A 17,767-nucleotide genomic window follows, 5' to 3' on the forward strand; every position below is an offset into this window, starting at 1 on the left:
TAACCAGGATGGTCTCGATCTCCTGACCTCGTGATCCGCCCGTCTCGGCCTCCCAAAGTGCTGGGATTACAGGCTTGAGCCACCGCGCCCGGCCAACTTTTGTATTTTTAGTAGAGATGGGGTTTCACCATATTGGCCAGGCTGGTCTCGAACTCCTGGCCTCAAGAGATCTGCCCAGCCTCCCCAAGGGATTACAGGCATGAGCCACAGTGCCCGTCCAGGGTGTCCATTCCTAACAAAGGCAATGGAACCTCTGGAGGGAGGAGGGGAGTGGAGGGCAGCAGGAGTGCAGCTGAATGGCAGTAGTTCCCAAGGAGAATGGGTTTTCCCATGAGAGTGGAGGCAGGGATCTGGAAGCAGCCCTGGAAAGAGAGGAAGGCTGAGGCCAGAACCACGCTGGGCAGGGACCCCTGACTTGTGACTAAAGAACAGTGACCACCCAAGAGATCCAGGGGGCAGGCAACCTTGAGGGGACAGCAGCTCTTGCCCACATGCCCCAGCCCAGACTTGCCTGAAGGGAGACGGGCAAAGGTCTGAGGCTCCAGCTTACCAGGGGCATCAGGAAAGGGCTCAGCAGGGCGGCTGTGGTGGCAGCACGGTTGGTGGTGTCAGGCCCAATGACTGCCAACACCTTAGGGGAATAGTGGAGAAGGTCTCCTTGGAGCTCTATGTGGCGTGGCCCTGGTAGGGAGAGCACTCTCAGCGTGGCGTACACATTGGCAGAGTCAGAGCACACATCATACAGCTGGTACCCCAGGGTGACGTTGGGCAGCAGGGCCGTGGAGTTGTTTATCTCCTCAACCCCAAGCCGCATAGCCTGGAAGAGGTGGTAACCATGCTCATTGAAGCTACCAGGCCTGTGGAGAAAGCCAAGCAGAGAGAGCTAAGAAGGACAAGGCCCTGCTGAAACCCTCTGGCCTCCTAGACTCTGAGGCTTGGGGGTAGAAGGGAACCTTTGAGGTCATCGGTCCAGTTCCCCAAACCACAACTTCAACAAGGGCTCTGAAGCTCAGCAGGAGGAACAAGCTGGCCCTGATGGAGAAGCGTATTGGCATCAAAAAGTTCCTGAGGGGCCGGGCGCGGTGGCTCAAGCCTGTAATCCCAGCACTTTGGGAGGCCGAGACAGGCGGATCACGAGGTCAGGAGATCGAGACCATCCTGGCGAACATGGTGAAACCCCGTCTCTACTAAAAAATACAAAACTAGCCGGGCGAGGTGGCAGGCGCCTGTAGTCCCAGCCACTCGGGAGGCTGAGGCAGGAGAATGGCGTAAACCCGGGAGGTGGAGCTTGCAGTGAGCTGAGATCCGGCCACTGCACTCCAGCCTGGGTGACAGAGCGAGACTCCGTCTCAAAAAAAAAAAAAAAAGTTCCTGAGGTCCTGGAGCAGAGAAACCTGCTACATTACTCAGTGTTTTCTAGAGAGAGAGAGTGAGTGAGAAATTTAGTTTAAGGAATTGGTTCACATTGTGAGGGCTGGCAAGTTCAAATTTTGCAGGACAGACCAGCAGGCTGGACATTCTGTAAAGAATTGATGTTACTATGCTCTTCAGTCCTAAGACGCTATGGAGGCAGAATTCCCTCGAGTCCCTCCTTATACAGAAACTTCAGGCTTTTTTTTGTTTGTTTTTTTTGAGATGTGTTAGGGACCCAACCCAGCAAAGGCCCTCCGCCAAGGCAGATGGTCCCCCCGACCTGTTTGTTTTTCTCCATCTCCTGCTTTTCTCACCACCTGCAGGCCCTCTGCCAAGGTGGATGTTCCCCAGCTGTTGTTTTTTTTCTCCTAACATCTGCCCATCAACCAGGATGTGGCTTTACCCAGAAACAGCTCCCACTCCCTCCCTAAAATATACTTATACCCCCTAGTCTGTAAGCCTGGGCTGCTGCCTCCTCTGATTGCTGTGGAGCAGCCCAGCAGGTTAATAAACTTGCTTGCCTGACTTTGGGTCTCGGCTAACCTTATGTTTTGGTGCCGCAACCCAGGAATGGGTAGGCTCTGGCCAGGCATCCCCAGAGGACTTTCTGTCTCTCTCTCTCTCTGTCTCTCTGTCTCTCTCTCTCTCTCTCTCTCCCCCTCCTTCCCTCCCTCCCTCCTCCTGGGCTGTGTGCTAGATAGAGCCTTTCCCCCTCATCCCACCTCTCTCCTGGCCACCCTCCCCTTCCCGAAACTGCCGAAGACCTGGAGGATTTCTCGGACTCTCCCATTGTTGGCAACCTCATTCATCATTAGAGCTTCTGCAGAGGTGAGTAAAAGAGACTCTTGCCATTTACCCAGAATCCTTGACCGTCTCTGAATTCCCGAAAGACCCAGCGCTGGGCCAAGGGCTTCCTCTGGCCTCCAGGCCTCTGGCTCCTCCATTTCAGGGACGTCTGACTGAGTGGCTACCTCCTCTATTCTGGACAGGGCTTGCAGGACAGGGGACACCCTCTCCTGCCATCCTTGTTGACCGGCAGTCTCTTCTTCCTCTACCCACCCCCCTCCATTCACCAGAGGAGTTTCTCATTCTATGCTTCCTAAGACCACCCCTCTTGGGTGTCTTCTGTGCAACCTCAGTGTCCTCAGGCTCCGTTCAAAGGTCCATCCTAAGAAGCTGCTTTTCTACTCTAATACTGCCTGGCCTCAATACAGATTAGACAATAGCTCCCAATGGCCCGAAAACGGCACTTTCAATTTCAATGTACTTAAAGACTTAGACAACTTTTGCCACCGCAATGGGAAATGGTCCGAGATTCCTTATGTTCAGGCTTTCTTCACTCTCTGTAGCCACCTTTCTCTCTGCCAGTCCTGTTCTACTTTCCAAATCCTCCTCGCCTGCTCCAAACCCAACTTACCCTCTGCCACTCTCCTACAGCCCCAGTCGATGACTCCTCTTCTTTTTTTTTTTTTTTTTTTTTTTTGAGTCGGAGCTCACTCTGTCGCCCAGGCTGGAGTGCAAGTGGACAGGATCTCAGCTCACTGCAAGCTCCGCCTCCGGGTTCACGCCATTCTCACTGCCCTCAGCTCCCAAGGTAGCTGGGACTACAGGCGGCGCTGCCACCCCCCTCGCCCGGGCTAGTTTTTTTGTATTTTTTTAGTAGAGAGGAGCGGGGGGTTTTCACCGTGTTAGCAGGATGGTCTCGATCTCCTGACCTTGTGATCTGCCCCGTCCTCGGCCTCCCAAAGTGCTGGGATTACAGGCTTGAGCCACCGCGCCCGGCCGACTCCTTTTCTTTTAACCCCGCCAATTTCCCCCTCGCCACCATCATGGTCCTCCATTAAACCACCCCAATCCCTCACCTTATGTCACCGTTCCTATTCTGCCCCCTTTTCCCCCTCTCTCCAACCACTCTGCCTCTGACTCCGAATCCTCACCGTCTCTACCCCTTACCCATTCTCAGGCCCAACATGCCCCTTAACCAGCCCCCTCACGTCCCCTCCGGGAGGTGGCAGGAGCTGAGGTGATTGTCCGTGTCCACGTCCCTTTCTCCCTCTCTGACCTCTCCCAAATTGGAAAATGTCTTGGGTCCCTCTGCTCCAATTCCAATACTTATAACAAATAATTTAAATATCTTACCCCATCTTATGAACTCACTTGGCATGATCTCTACATCATCCTCTCTTCCACCCTCCTTCCAGAAGAGAAGAAAAGACTGTGTCTCGCAGCCCAGGCACACGCCACCGATCTTCATCGGCAAGATCCTACTAAGCCTGTAGGAGTTACTGCTGTTCCCCAGGAAGAGCCTTCCTGGGAGTACCAACCCACACACCCTGGCCGGGCATCCCGTAACCATATGATTACCTGCCTCATTGCAGGCCTTAACAAAGCTGCCCATAAGGTTCTAAATTTTGAAAACCAGCCGGGTGCGGTGGCTCAAGCCTGTAATCCCAGCACTTTGGGAGGCCGAGACGGGTGGATCACAAGGTCAGGAGATCGAGACCATCCTGGCTAACCCAGTGAAACCCCGTCTCTACTAAAAAATACAAAAAACTAGCCGGGCGAGGTGGCGGGCGCTTGTAGTCCCAGCTACTCGGGAGGCTGAGGCAGGAGAATGGTGTAAACCTGGGAGGCGGAGCTTGCAGTGAGCTGAGATCCGGCCACTGCACTCCAGCCTGGGCGACAGAGCGAGACTCCGTCTCAAAAAGAAAAAAAAAGAAAACCTTAAGACAGTTCCCAAAAGGCAGATGAAAATCCTGCCCAATTCCTTTCCTGCCTTATAGAGACTCTCCAAAAATACACCTGCATCGACCCTTCCTCCCGAGAAGGAACTGTTGTTCTTAATACCTGTTTTATCTCCCAATCTGCCCCGACACCTGGTGCAAACTTAAAAAGGTTGAATATGGCCTTCAAACCCCACAACAAGACCTCCTTAACCTGGCTTTCAAAGTCTTCAATAACAGGGATGAGCAAAGTAAATTAGATAGAGCCTAAAGGGAGAGATCACGCTAAATACCAGCTTCTAGCTGTGGCTATCTGTCAACATAGCCATAGTACCCAAGAGCACAAAAGACCCAATAGCAGTAATCCTCCCAGGCGCTGCTTTAAGTGTGGCAAAGATGGCCACTGGGCGCAGGCATGTCCTAACCCACGAGTGCTGAAGAACCCTTGCCCAGTCTGCCAGCAGACAGGCCATTGGAAGTCTGACCATCGTCTCAACAGATGGACAGAAAAGCCTGCACCTCAGAACCACCTCCCCTTCAGCGAGACAAAAAGTGAAGAATCGCTTACACTCCCGCAACTCCTTGACCTAGCTTCTGAGAACGGACAAGTCGCAGGGCCCCCAGCCCCAACTGCCATCAATGCATCAGAGCCCAGTGTAACTCTGCTAGTAGCAGGTAGGCCAATCTCCTTTATTTATTTATTTATTTTTTGAGACGGAGTCTTGCTCTGTCTGTCTCCCGGGCTGGAGTGCAGTGGCTGGATCTCAGCTCACTGCAAGCTCTGCCTCCCGGGTTTATGCCATTTTCCTGCCTCAGCCTCCCAAGTAGCTGGGACTACAGGCGCCCACCACCTCGCCCAGCTAGTTTTTTGTATTTTTTAGTAGAGATGGGTTTTCACCATGTTAGCCAGGATGGTCTCAATCTCCAGGATGGTCGTGATCTGCCCGTCTCGGCCTCCCAAAGTGCTGGCTGGGATTACAGGCTTGAGCCACAGCGCCCGGCCACCAATCTCCTTTTTAATCAATACCAGGGCCACCTACTCGGCCTTGCCTGAATTCTCAGTACCAATTCTCCCTTCTCAATCTCAGTTGTGGGGGTTGACAGACTCATCTAGCATCCACGCGCCACCAGACCTCTTACTCATTCCCTATTCAATGCCATTTTCTCATAGTCTTTCCTTATCGTGCCTCATTGCCTCATCCCCATTCTAGGCTGAGACTTTTTGCCAAATTCAAGGCTTGTATCACCTTTTCTTGTCTCCCTCAACCCAAGTCCCTCCTACTCCTCTCCTCCAGTCCAGTCCCTGACCCCTCTCCCCGGCACCCACTTCCTTCCTCTCTTATGAACTCAATACTGTAGGATACTACTACCCCTTCCCTAACTGCTCACTATAACCCCATCAAAATCCAGCTAAAAGACCCCTCCAAATTCTCCAACATCCCCCAATACCCCATTTCCCTAACCCACCAAAAGAGTCTATAGCTCATTGTAAACAAGCTCTGCTCACATGGTCTTCTTCAGCGAACACATTCTCCATGTAACACCCCCATCCTCCCTGTTAAAAACTCAGACGGCTCATACCAACTCATTCAAGACCTCCGAGCCATTAATCAGGCAGTCCGCCATATTCACCCCATAGTCCATAACCTGTATACACTTCTCTCTCTCATCCCCTCCAATACCACCCACTACACTGCTATTGACCTAAAAGATGCCTTCTTTACCATTCCCCTACATCCTGATTCCCAAAACCTCTTTGCCTTCACCTGGGCTGACCCTAACACCCTCCAGTCACAGCAACTCACATGGACTGTCCTTCCCCAAGGCTTCAGGGATAGTCCTCATTTCTTTGGGCAAGCCCTAGCCCAAGACCTCACCTCCTTAGACCTTTCCCCCAGCCGTCTTCTTCAATATGTGGATGACCTCCTCCTCTGTAGTCCCTCCCTAGAAGACTCTCAGACTCACACTATTACCCTTCTAAACTTTCTTGCTAACAAAGCGTATACGGTCTCCCCCTCCAAAGTACAACTCTCCACCCCAACAGTAACATAATTAGGAGTCCAACTCCTAGCTTCATCTCCCAAATCAGCCAACAGGTTTCTCAGTCCCTCAGTGTCCAGTGGCGCCTCCATGTCCCATATCAACCCCAGTCATCAGGAAAAGGTGAAAGGGCAAATGGCATCCTTAAAACTCAGTTACCCAAACTCACTCTTGAAGTCCAAAACGCTGGACCTCCCTCCTGCCCATAGCCCTAGTCCGCATCAGAGCCAGCCCAAAAGCACCCTCTTTCCTCAGTCCATTTGAGTTAATGTATGGACGCCCTTTCCTCTTACAAAACAGGCCCCCTTCTAACTCTCAGCTAGGAGAATACGTCCCAACACTCTCTCTCATCCACCATCTCCTTCATGAACAAGCTGACCAGGCCCTCCCAAAACCCCATGAAGGCTCCACCAACCAGACTCTCCTTCCAGGAAAGCATGTCTTCTTAAAAACTCTTAACCCGACCAGCCCCAGGTGTAAGTGGGAAGCCCCTTTCCAAATCATCCTCACAATCCCCACTGCAGCCAAACTCTCAGGACATGCTTCTTGGTACCAACTTTCTAGATTAAAAAGGGCTCCTACAACTGATCCGCCTACAACTGACCCACCATTGCCTTCCGCCAATTCTCCAGTACCCTCCTTGGCCCAACTAAACTCTGCCTCATGCCTGTCCATAAAGGAGACACTTAAACAATACCCAGACTCCTCTTTCTCCTCCTGACAATCGCAAGTACATTCCTGATTTCTCTCCAATGCCCTGTTCCTGCCTACCTTGCCACTTCACTCTCATCATCCTCTCCACCAAGACATCTCCTGGTTTCAGCTCCAAACTCCCACTCTGGACTCTCTTTTAGAGTGGATAGATGACCTCCTCTTTCAAGGCACCCTATATGACTTTTCCCCAGATGAAATGCACTTATTTATTTTCCTACTTACTCTTTGCCTATGTAACTCTCCTAATCCATTGGCTGCTCCACATAGCCACACCTCCCCTTCCAATACTACCCAACTACCTCTACAAGACCCTTAGCTTAACTCCCTCCCTACGAAACCAGTCCAACCCCATCCTAGCAAAAGACTGCTGGCTCTGTATCTCCCTATCAACTATCACCTATGTTGCCACCTCTGTTCCCTCAAAAGACTGGGTTCTTACTAAGTTAACCTATCACCCCCGTTATGAAGGAAAAAGCCCTTTACAACTTTTAGACATGCAGTCATTGGCTAAATTTTCTGTCATAGATATGACAAAAAACACTCTGACAGGGCGCATAGTACAACTTTTACGCTCCTATATCTCCAGCCTTACCCAATATACAAGTAATGACAAGCCCATTCACGGCCCTGCGACCACCAACGCCGGTCTGACTTTCCAAGCCCCTGTGCGTATCCAATGTAATCTGCCCTCAGGTCTACCTTTAGGTCACCTACTGTCCCATCAATGTAACCATACCTTACAGCTTCAAGCCCCAAACGACCACCAAAATTTTAAGGTCACCAAAACGGCCAAATTTAAACAACTCGTCTACTTTTCAGGACCCCCAAAAGTCACCACCAGCTCTTTACTAAACAGTCAAGATTTTGTAATGGCAGACATACAGGCTGTATGGCCATTCACCCATGGACCTCTTGCAGCACGGCTCCCCTCCTGGCCAAATGCCTCCTTATACCCTCTTTCAATTGCTCTTTTGAATGGCTCCTGGTAGACACAAAACCATTCTTTCTCCAATGGGAGAATAAAACACGAGGAGCCACTCCAATTATCCCTGCAACTCCTTTTCAGCCACTCACTGGAGCCGCCTTAGCAAGCACTCTAGGCATGTGGGAGAATGAAAACAATAAACTCACATGCTTTTTCAGTATACATAACCAGTTCTTTCTGCCCAGCCAAGGTATATCTTTCTTGTGTGGAACCTCAACCTATGTCTGCCTCCCTACCAATTGGACTGGCACCTGCACCCTAGTCTTCTTAAACCCCAAAACTGACATTGCCCCTGCAAATCAGAGTTTACCAATCCCTATTAAAGCTCAAGTCCGTCAACTCAGAGCTGTACAGCTAATACCCCTGCTTATAGGACTAGGAATTACTCCTGCAACAGGAACAAGGATAGCAGGCTTGTCTGTTGGGAGAAAAGCTGAGTGATGGGAGAGAAGCTGAGGCAGGCTTGCATGTCTGACATAATGTAAAAGAGTCTTGGAACATGTCCAGGGTCCAGGGTTTAAAACCCCTCATGGCCTGGCCAGTCGCCGTGGCTCACGCCTGTAATCCCAGCACTTTGGGAGGCCGAGGAGGTCAGGAGATGGAGACCATCCTGGCTAACATGGAGAAACCCCGTCTCTACCAAAAACACAAAAAATTAGCCGAGCGTTGTGGCAGGCACCTGTAGTCCCAGCTACTCGGGAAGCTGAGGCAGAATGGCGTGAACCTGGAAGACGGAGCTTGCAGTGAGCCAAGATTGCACCATTACAGTCTAGCCTGGGCAAGGAAGCAAGACTTTGTCTCAAAAAAACAAACAAAAGAAAAGAAAAGAAAAGAAAAAAACCCTCGTGGCCTTTGGAATGTTTCTAGACTTGCTGGCTCCTTGCTTCTAGCACTCCCATTATCTCAAGTAGCCATATGTTTCAAATAAAATGTTACACCCTCACAGCTGTAGCTCATTCACTTGATACAGGGCCTCCTTTCAACCCCCACACCCTCACCACCTGTTTCTTTGTTTGATCACCAATAAATAGCGTGGGCTCCCAGCGCTCAGGGCCTTCGCAGCCTTCATACTAGAGCTGGTCCCCTGGTCTCACTTTCTCTCTTGTCTTTTCTTATTCCTTTGACTCCGCTGGACTTCGTAGCCCCCACGGCCTGGTGTTGGGCCTTATCACCCCAATATTTGTCCACCTCTCTGCCCTACTACACGCTGTCTCAAAAGATCACTGGGACAGCCTATAAGACATAGCTGAATCTATCCTTATTCTCTAATCCCAAATAGACATTTTTTTTTTTTTTTTGAAACAAAGTCTCGCTCTGTTGCCCAGGCTGGAGTGCAATGGCGTGAGCTGGGCTCCCTGCAAGCTCCGCCTCCCAGATTCAGGCCATTCTCCTGCCTCAGCCTCCCAAATAGCTGGGACCACAGGCGCCTGCCACCATGCCCAGCTAATTTTTTGTATTTTTCGTAGAGACGAGGCTTCACCGTGTTAGCCAGGATGGTCTTGATCTCCTGACCTTGTGATCCGCCCACCTCGGCCTCCCAAAGTGCTGGGATTACAGGCGTGAGCCACCGCGCCCAGCCCCGAATAGACTCTTTAGCAGCAGTGTCACTTCAAAACCGTTGAGGTTTAGATCTCCTCACTGCCGAAAAAGGTGGACTGTGCATCTTCTTAGCAGACAAGTGCTGTTTCTATACTAACCAGTCAGGACTAGTACGAGATGCAGCCTGACGGTTAAATGAAAGGGCTTCTGAAATCAGGCAGCCCTTTTCAGACTCCTGGCCCCAGTGGTTTCGTAACCCCTAGGCACCCTGGCTAATGCCCCTCCTGGGCCCTGCCATAACCCTTTTTCTCCTTTTAGCATTTGGCCCTTGCCTCCTACATCTCCTTACCCAGTTTTTTTTTTTTTTTTTTTTTGAGACGGAGTCTCGCTCTGTCGCCCAGGCTGGAGTGCAGTGGCCGGATCTCAGCTCACTGCAAGCTCCGCCTCCCGGGTTTATGCCATTCTCCTGCCTCAGCCTCCCGAGTAGCTGGGACTACAGGCGCCCGCCACCTCGCCCGGCTAGTTTTTTGTATTTTTTAGTAGAAACGGGGTTTCACCGTGTTAGCCAGGATGGTCTCGATCTCCTGACCTCGTGATCCGCCCGTCTCGGCCTCCCAAAGTGCTGGGATTACAGGCTTGAGCCACCGCGCCCGGCCTCCTTACCCAGTTTTTACGGGACCACATTAGAGCCTTCACCCATGGTGAGAGGTGACAACGTGCTAACAGCCCTCGCTCACTCTCGATGGGTCAGTACAAGACATGATGCTACTTTAAGAATACCAGCAGCTTCAAGAACAACTGTACCAACCCCACAGCCTTTCTCCATAAACATCGCCCCTCTTCAGCTAGAAACAGTCAGAAGGCAACGACACCCCTTCTCTATTACCTATTAAAGGCTGGAATGTTAGGGACCCAACCCAGCAAAGGCCCTCCGCCAAGGCGGATGTTTTCCCCACCCCTTGTTTTTCTGTCCCCTCTTTTCTCACCACCTACAGGTCCTCCGCCAAGGCAGATGGTACCCAGCTGTTGTTTTTTTCCCCCAACATCTGCCCATCAACCAGGAAGTGGTTTTACCCAGAAACAGCCCCTAGGCAGCCCTGCTCCCTCCCTAAAATATACTTATACCCTCTAGTCTGTAAGCCCGGGCTGCTGCTTCCTCTGATTGCTGTGGAGCAGCCCAGCAGGTTAATAAACTTGCTTGCCTGACTTTGGGTCCACTCGTTCTTTCTTTCGGCTAACCTTACAAGATGGAGTTTTGCTCTTGTTGCCCAGGCTGTAGTGCAATGGCACGATCTCGCCTCACTGCAACCTCTGCCTCCCGGGTTCAAGTGATTCTCCAGCCTCAGTCTCCCGAGTAGCTGGGATTACAGGTATATGCCACCATACCCGGCTAATTTTGTATATTTAGTAGAGAGGGGGTTTCTCCATGTTGGTCAGGCTGGTCTCGAACTCCTGACCTCAGGTGATCTGCCCACCTTGGCCTCTCAAAGTGCTGGGATTACACTGAACCACTGCACCTAGCTTTTTTTTTCTTTTTGAGACAGAGTTTCACTCTTGTTGCCTTGTTGCCCAGGCTGGAGTGTAATGGCACTATCTCAGCTCACTGCAACCTCCACGCCCCCGACCCCAGTTCAAGCAATTCTCCTGCCTCAGCCTCCAGAGTAGCTGGGACTGCAGGTGTGCATCCACATGTCCAGCTAATTTTCGTATTTTTAGTAGAGACAGGGTTTCACACGTTGACCAGTGCAATGGTGTGATCTCTGCTCACTGCAACCTCCACCTCCCAGGTTCAAGCAATTATCCTTCCTCAGCCTCCCAAGTAACTGGGATTACAGGCGCATGCCACCACTCCCAGCTAAGTTTTTTGTATTTTAGTAGAGACAGGGTTTCACTGTGTTGCCCAGGCTGGTCTCGAATGCCTGAGCTCAGGCAATCCACCTGCCTCAGCCCCCCAAAGTTGCTTGGATTACAGGCGTGAGCCACCGTGCCCAGCTCAATTCTATTGATTTAAATGTTTACTAAATCTAAAAAATACCTTCTGGCTGGGCACAGCAGATCACGACTGTAATCCCAGCACTTTGGGAGGCCAAGGTGGGCGGATCACTTGAGGCCAGGAGTTCGAGACCAGCCTGGCCAACGTAGCGAAACTCTGTCTTTATTTATTTATTTATTTTTTTGAGACGAAGTCTTACTCTGTCGCCCAGGCTGGAGTACAGTGGTGCGATCTTGGCTCACTGCAAGCTCTGCCTCCTGGGTTCACACCATTCTCCTGCCTCAGCCTCCTGAGTAGCTGGGACTACAGGCGCCCACCACCACACCCGTCTAATTTTTTGTGTTTTCAGTAGAGACGGGGTTTCACCATGTTAGCCAGAATGGTCTTGATCTCTTGACCTTGTGATCCACCCGCCTCAGCCTTCCAAAGTGCTGGGATTACAGGCGTGAGCTACCATGCCTGGCCGAAACCCTGTCTTTATTAAAAGTACAAAAAATGGGGCCGGGCTCGGTGGCTGATGCCTGTAATCCGGCCACTGCACTCCAGCCTGGGTGACAGAGCAAGACTCCGTCTCAAAAAAAAAAAAAAAAAAAGAGCAGGCTAAGCCAGGTGCAGTGGTCCATGCCTGTAGTCCCAGCTACTCAGGAGGCTGAGGATGGAGGATTGCTTGAGCCCAGGAGGTGGAGATCAGCCAGGGCAACACAGTGAGATCCCAGCTCAAAAAAAATTTTTTCTTTAATGGCTGGCACAGTGGCTCACCCATAATCCCAATGCTTTGGGAGGCCCAGGCAGGAGAATCACTTGAGACCAGGAGTTTGAGACCAGCCTGAGCAACACAGTAAGACTACCTTCTCTACAAAACATTAAAAAATTAGCCAGGAGTGGTGGTGCATGCCTGTAGTCCCAGCTACTTGGGAGCTGGGGCAGGAGAATCACTTGAGCTTCAATGAGGCTCAAGTGAGGCTGCAGTGAGCTATGACTGCACCACTATACTCCAGCCTGGGGGAAAGGGCAAGACCTCATCTCTATAAATAAATAAACCAACAAACAAATACATAAGGTGTGCTAGCCTGTTCCATTTTCCAGCCTCTTGCTTGTTAGAAGGGTCTTCCATGGCTTCTACCACTTCTGTCCCCTGAGTCACTCAAAGGAGGGGTCGTGCCTCCTGCCTGAGACAGTTCTTCAGGTATCTGAAGACAGTTTTCATGTCTTCCCTCCTCCTGCTCTACCCAACCTCTCTTCCCAGACCATTCTCTTTATCCAGGTTTCCAGCTGTAGCCCTTCGAGTAGGCCGTCATATACTAGGATTTCCAGAAACTTCTTCCTGGGCCAACCGTGCTCGGCTACAACTATCTTTAAAAGAAAAGCAGGCTGGCAAGGCGCAGTGGCTCACGCCTGTAATCCCAGCACTTTGGGAGGCAAAGGCAGGTGGATCACTAGCTCAGGAGATCGAGACCATCCTGGCTAACACGGTGAAACTCTGTCTCTACTAAAAATACAAAAAATTAGCTGGGCGTGGTGGCGGGCACCTGTAGTCCCAGCTACTCCGGAGGCTGAGGCAGGAGAATGGTGTGAACCCGGGAGGCGGAGCTTGCCGTGAGCCGAGATAGTGCCACTGCACTCCAGCCTGGGCGACAGAGCAAGATTCGGTCTCAAACAAANATACAAAAAATTAGCTGGGCGTGGTGGCGGGCACCTGTAGTCCCAGCTACTCCGGAGGCTGAGGCAGGAGAATGGTGTGAACCCGGGAGGCGGAGCTTGCCGTGAGCCGAGATTGTGCCACTGCACTCCAGCCTGGGCGACAGAGCAAGATTCGGTCTCAAACAAAAAAAAAAAAAAAAAGGAAAGAAAAGAAAAGCAGGCTGGGCATGGTGGCTCACACTCATAATCCCAGTGCTTTGGGAGACCGAGGTAGGCGGATCACCTGAGGTTGGGAGTTTAAGACCAGCCCGACCAACATGGTGAAACCCCTGTCTCTACAAAAAAATACAAAAATTTAGCCAGGTGTGGTGGCACACACCTATAATTCCAGCTACTCCCGATGTTAAGGCATGAGAATCACTTGAGCTCAGGAGGAGGAGGGTCCAGTGAGTCAAGATTGTGCCACTGCACTCCAGCCTGGATGACAGAGTGAGACTCCATCTCAAAAAAAATAAAAAATAAATAAAATATAAATAAATAAAACCCCTCTACCAAGATTGTTGACTTTACGATGGCACCAACCTAAGCTCCTAAAGCATCTAATGGGATGTGTCTTACCTTGCCACCCCATGGAGAACCACACTTGTCATCTGGGACTCTAGGGAGCTTTGAACATGGGTAGGAGTGGAGAGAAGATAGAAGAGGGAAAAGGACGCCCTTGCTTAGGCCTGGCCATCTAGGTACAGTACAAAGCCAAGAACCGATTTCAATGGAGTTACAACACATTCTAACAGCAAGGGCGAAATAATTGAAAACTGGCTGAAGTGTCTAGGAAGGTCTAGCCAGCACTTAGGTGGCAAGTGGATTGATGGACAAGGCCTGGAGACAGTTCAAGGGGCAAAGGCAGAGGCAAGGTCCTGGTTGAGGATGGCAGCCAGAGGGGTCCTATAGCCAGAGGTCCCACTAAGTGTGGCTCTGCTGACCCCTCACTCACCTGTCACACAGGGTCACCTCGGGTCTGTGCCTCACCTGCAGACAGCCAGAATGGAGAGGGAACAGGCCTGCCAGGAGGTAATCCCCGGGGAGGGTAAAGTCAGGAGAAGGCTTAGTGCTATGGCAGGCAAAGGCCCAGCAGCAGGAAATGAGAAGCTGCAGGCCGACCAGGCAAGCTGTGCAGAGCAGCATGCTGGCCAGATGCCTGCGCCCAGCATGGCCAAGGAGTGGCCTCTAAGGAGGCCAGTTGCTTAAATAGAAGGCAGCTGCCGGATGCTTCCTAACTTCATGCCCCCGAAAGGGGTGGGACTTGGAGCCCAGTGGCTGAAGCAGGACTGTTTGCCTTGACATTCCGGGCCTGCGGTCCAACTCAGGAACTAGGCAGGACGAAGGCACAGATGCAAACCAGGTGGCACCCAGTGACCCTTCCTCTGGACGGTTGTGGGTTCTGTCCACGCTCTGTGACTTCACCTGGCTTAGAAAGGGAGCCCTGGCATTTTGGATCAAGGTGGGAGGGTGGAACACAACTTCTCTCAGTATTGCGAGGTTTTAGAACTTTTTACCTGTGCCTCAGTTTACTAAATGAGACACAGCTTTGAGTCGACAACCCCCTACCCCAGACTCCAGTTTTCTGACATTAAGATTCTGAGCAAATCGTCATATACTTTCGCCTTGTTACCCAGGGTTGCTCACTTCGAGACAAATGCATGCAAACCTAAGGTATGCAAATAGACATGTTTTGTTTAAACTGCCAATCCTAAAGCTTTTTCTGCAGGAGAAAAAAAAAACCCCGGTGGATTTCCGGAGAGGTGGCCCAGGGCTGGTCGCGAGGTTTCTGACTTTCCCTCTCCGGCCGGCTGGGGTAGGGAATTTGCATAATGTAAATAGAGTCCTCGGTGGAGCCCCTCGACCAGGCCGGCAGGAGCCTCCTAGTGTGCTTCCGGAGGTTGTCGGCAGAGGACGCTGGCGGCTCCGAGGCCGCTCCTTTCGGCAGCTGGGCGGGCAGAGGGGCGGAGCGACGGGATTTCGCGAGATTATCGCGCGGTAGGGGCCCAGTATCCAGCATGGCGGACTCGGGGTTGCTGCTAAAGCGGGGTTCCTGCCGTTCCACTTGGCTGCGGGCCCGCAAGGCCCGGCCCCAGCTCATCCTCAGCCGCCGGCCCCGCCGCCGGCTCGGGACCCTGCGCTGGTGCGGTCGGCGGCGCCTACGGCGGCGATTACTGCAAGCCCAGGCGGCCGGCGTGGACTGGAGGGAGGGAGCCCGTCAGGTGTCGCGCGCGGCGGCGGCCGGGAGACCCAAGACCGCGACCCCCAGCCCGATCCCTAGCCCGACCCCGGCCTCCGAACCCGAATCCGAATTCGAATCCGCCTCGAGTTGCCGCCGGCCTCTCCTCATCCCGCCGGTGCGGCCAGTGGGCCCGGGCCGCGCGTTACTACTGCTGCCGGTCGAGCAGGTAGGTGGGGGACGCCGGCAGGAGTCCCCCAGGGCAGGGAGGGCTGGAGAGGCAGCCCCAGGAGAGCTGCAGGGTAGGAGAGGACCGTGGTCCCCCTGGCCTCTTCTTTGGCTGTCAGTCGGATTCAAGTCCATCTTCTTGGTGCTGGCAGCTAGGCTCCCCTAAGCAGCAGAGTAACAGGTACCCTGCTAAGGGGTCCCTAGGCCTTAAGAGCTAAAGGGACTTTATTTTGTTTTGTTTTCTTTTTTTTTTTTTTGAGACAAAGTCTCACTCTGTTCCCCAGGTTGGAGTGCAGTGGCGCGATGTCGGCTCACTGCAGCCTCCGCCCCCGGTCTCAAGTGCTTCTCGTGCCTCAGCCTCCTGAGTAGCTAGGACTACAGGAGTGCGCCACCTCGCCCGGCTAATTTTTGTATTTTTATTTGTGTTTTCTTTGAGACAGAGTTTCACTCTTGTCGCCCAGGCTGGAGTGCAGTGGCGTAGTCTCGGCTCACTGCAACCTCTGCCTCCAGAGTTCAAGTGATTGTCCCGCCTCAGCCTCCCAAGTAGCTGGATTTTTTTTTTTTTTTTTTTTGAGACGGAGTCTCGCTCTGTCGCCCTGGCTGGAGTGCAGTGGCCGGATCTCAGCTCACTGCAAGCTCCGCCTCCCGGGTTTACGCCATTCTCCTGCCTCAGCCTTCTGAGTGGCTGGGACTACAGGCGCCTGCCACCTCACCCGGCTAGTTTTTTGTATTTTTTAATAGAGACGGGGTTTCACCGTGTTCGCCAGGATGGTCTGGATCTCCTGACCTCGTGATCCGTCCGTCTCGGCCTCCCAAAGTGCTGGCTGGGATTACAGGCTTGAGCCACCGCGCCCGGCCAAATTTCGTATTTTTAATAGAGACGGGGTTTCACCCTGTTGGTCAGGCTCATCTCGAACTCCTGACCTCAGGTGATGCACCTCCTAAAGTGCTGGGATTACAGGCGTGAGCCACTGCCCCTGGTCTAATTTTTGTATATTTGGTAGAGACAAGGTTTCCCCATGTTGGCCAGGCTGACCTCAAGTGACCCACTTGCCTCGGCCTCCGAAGTGCTGGCTGGGCTTACAGGCGGGAACCGCGGCGCCCGGCCCTGAAAGGGATTTTTTTTTTTTTTTTTTTTTTTTTTTTGAGACGTAGTCTTGCTCTGAGGCCAGACTGGAGTGCAGTGGCGCGATCTCTGGGCTCACTGCAACCTCCACATCCCGGGTTGAAGCGATTCCCCTGGTTCAGTCTCCCGAGTAGCTGGGACTATAGGCGCGCACCACCTCACCCGGCTATATTTTTGTATTTTTAGTAGAGATGGGGGTTTCACCATGTTAGCCAGGATAGTCTCGATCTCCTGACCTTGTGATCCACCCCCCTCAGCCTCCCAAAGTGCTGGGATTACAGGTGTGAACCACTGCACCTGGTACCCTGAAAGGGATCTTAATAGTTAAAAAAAAAAAAAAAAAAAAAAAAAGATTGCAATTACTGAGAGCTCAGAAATTCCAGGATTTAAGGTTCTAAGTGTTTTGGGCTTTGAACCCATTTAAACATCCAGCTCTCTTATGGAGTAGTTGCCCCTATCTCTAAGTATGTTTACAGATGAAGAGACAGGTTGGATAACTTACACAGTAGAGGGAGAGCTAGGAGTCAAACTCAGGCAGCCTGATTCTTAACATGGACGCCATTTCTGGAAGATTCCCTGTCTAATGCTGGAGGGAAGACAGAACCCAGGAAGTTCTGGAAGAGACTTGGCAAGATGTGGGTCTTTAAAAGGACAGAGTGGTAGAGTCTGTCTGAACCAGGAGCACAGAGCCGAGTTCACAGTCACCATGCTCTCTCTGTAGCTGCCATGGGGTATGATCTAAGGTTAAAAATACAAAGTATGGGCCAGGCACGGTGGCTCACACCTATAATCCCAGCACTTTGGGAGGCTGAAGCTGGCAGATCACCTGAGGTCAGAAGTTTGGGACCAGCCTGACCAACATGGTGAAACTTCGTCTCTACTAAAAATACAAAAATTAGCTGAGTGTGATGGCACACTCCTGTAATCCCAGCTAGGAAGAAAGGAAGAAAGGAAGGGCCGGATGCAGTGTCTCATGCCTGTAATACCAGCACTTCGGGAGGCCGAGGCAGACCAGGCTGGTCTCAAACTCCTGACCTCAGGTGATCCGCCCACCTAGGCTTCTCAAAGTGCTGAGATTACAGGCATGAGCCACTGTGCCCAGCTCTCTCTTTTCCTTTTCCTTTCTTTTTTTTTTTTTTTTTTTTTT

General features: G+C 51.9%; 2 protein-coding genes across 2 annotated transcripts in view; one reads left to right on the plus strand and one right to left on the minus strand.

Annotated features, from left to right (window-relative positions):
* Positions 1-14,233, minus strand: part of TAS1R1 (taste 1 receptor member 1) — a 23,791-nt gene extending 9,558 nt beyond the window's left edge. The window contains exons 1-2 of the mRNA XM_017856036.1: positions 14,043-14,233; positions 551-857 (exon numbers count right to left, since the gene is read on the minus strand). Of these exons, the coding sequence (XP_017711525.1) occupies positions 551-857; positions 14,043-14,233 (498 nt within the window). The remainder of the gene's footprint in view (positions 1-550; positions 858-14,042) is intronic.
* Positions 14,234-15,077: 844 nt separating this feature from the next.
* Positions 15,078-17,767, plus strand: part of NOL9 (nucleolar protein 9) — a 30,184-nt gene continuing 27,494 nt past the window's right edge. The window contains exon 1 of the mRNA XM_017856000.1: positions 15,078-15,495. Coding sequence (XP_017711489.1) covers positions 15,106-15,495 — 390 coding nt within the window. The 5' untranslated portion in view covers positions 15,078-15,105. The remainder of the gene's footprint in view (positions 15,496-17,767) is intronic.

This window comes from Rhinopithecus bieti, unplaced genomic scaffold (genome assembly GCF_001698545.2).
Source record: "Rhinopithecus bieti isolate Rb0 unplaced genomic scaffold, ASM169854v2 scaffold_40368, whole genome shotgun sequence".
In the NCBI taxonomy this organism is placed as follows: domain Eukaryota; kingdom Metazoa; phylum Chordata; class Mammalia; order Primates; family Cercopithecidae; genus Rhinopithecus; species Rhinopithecus bieti.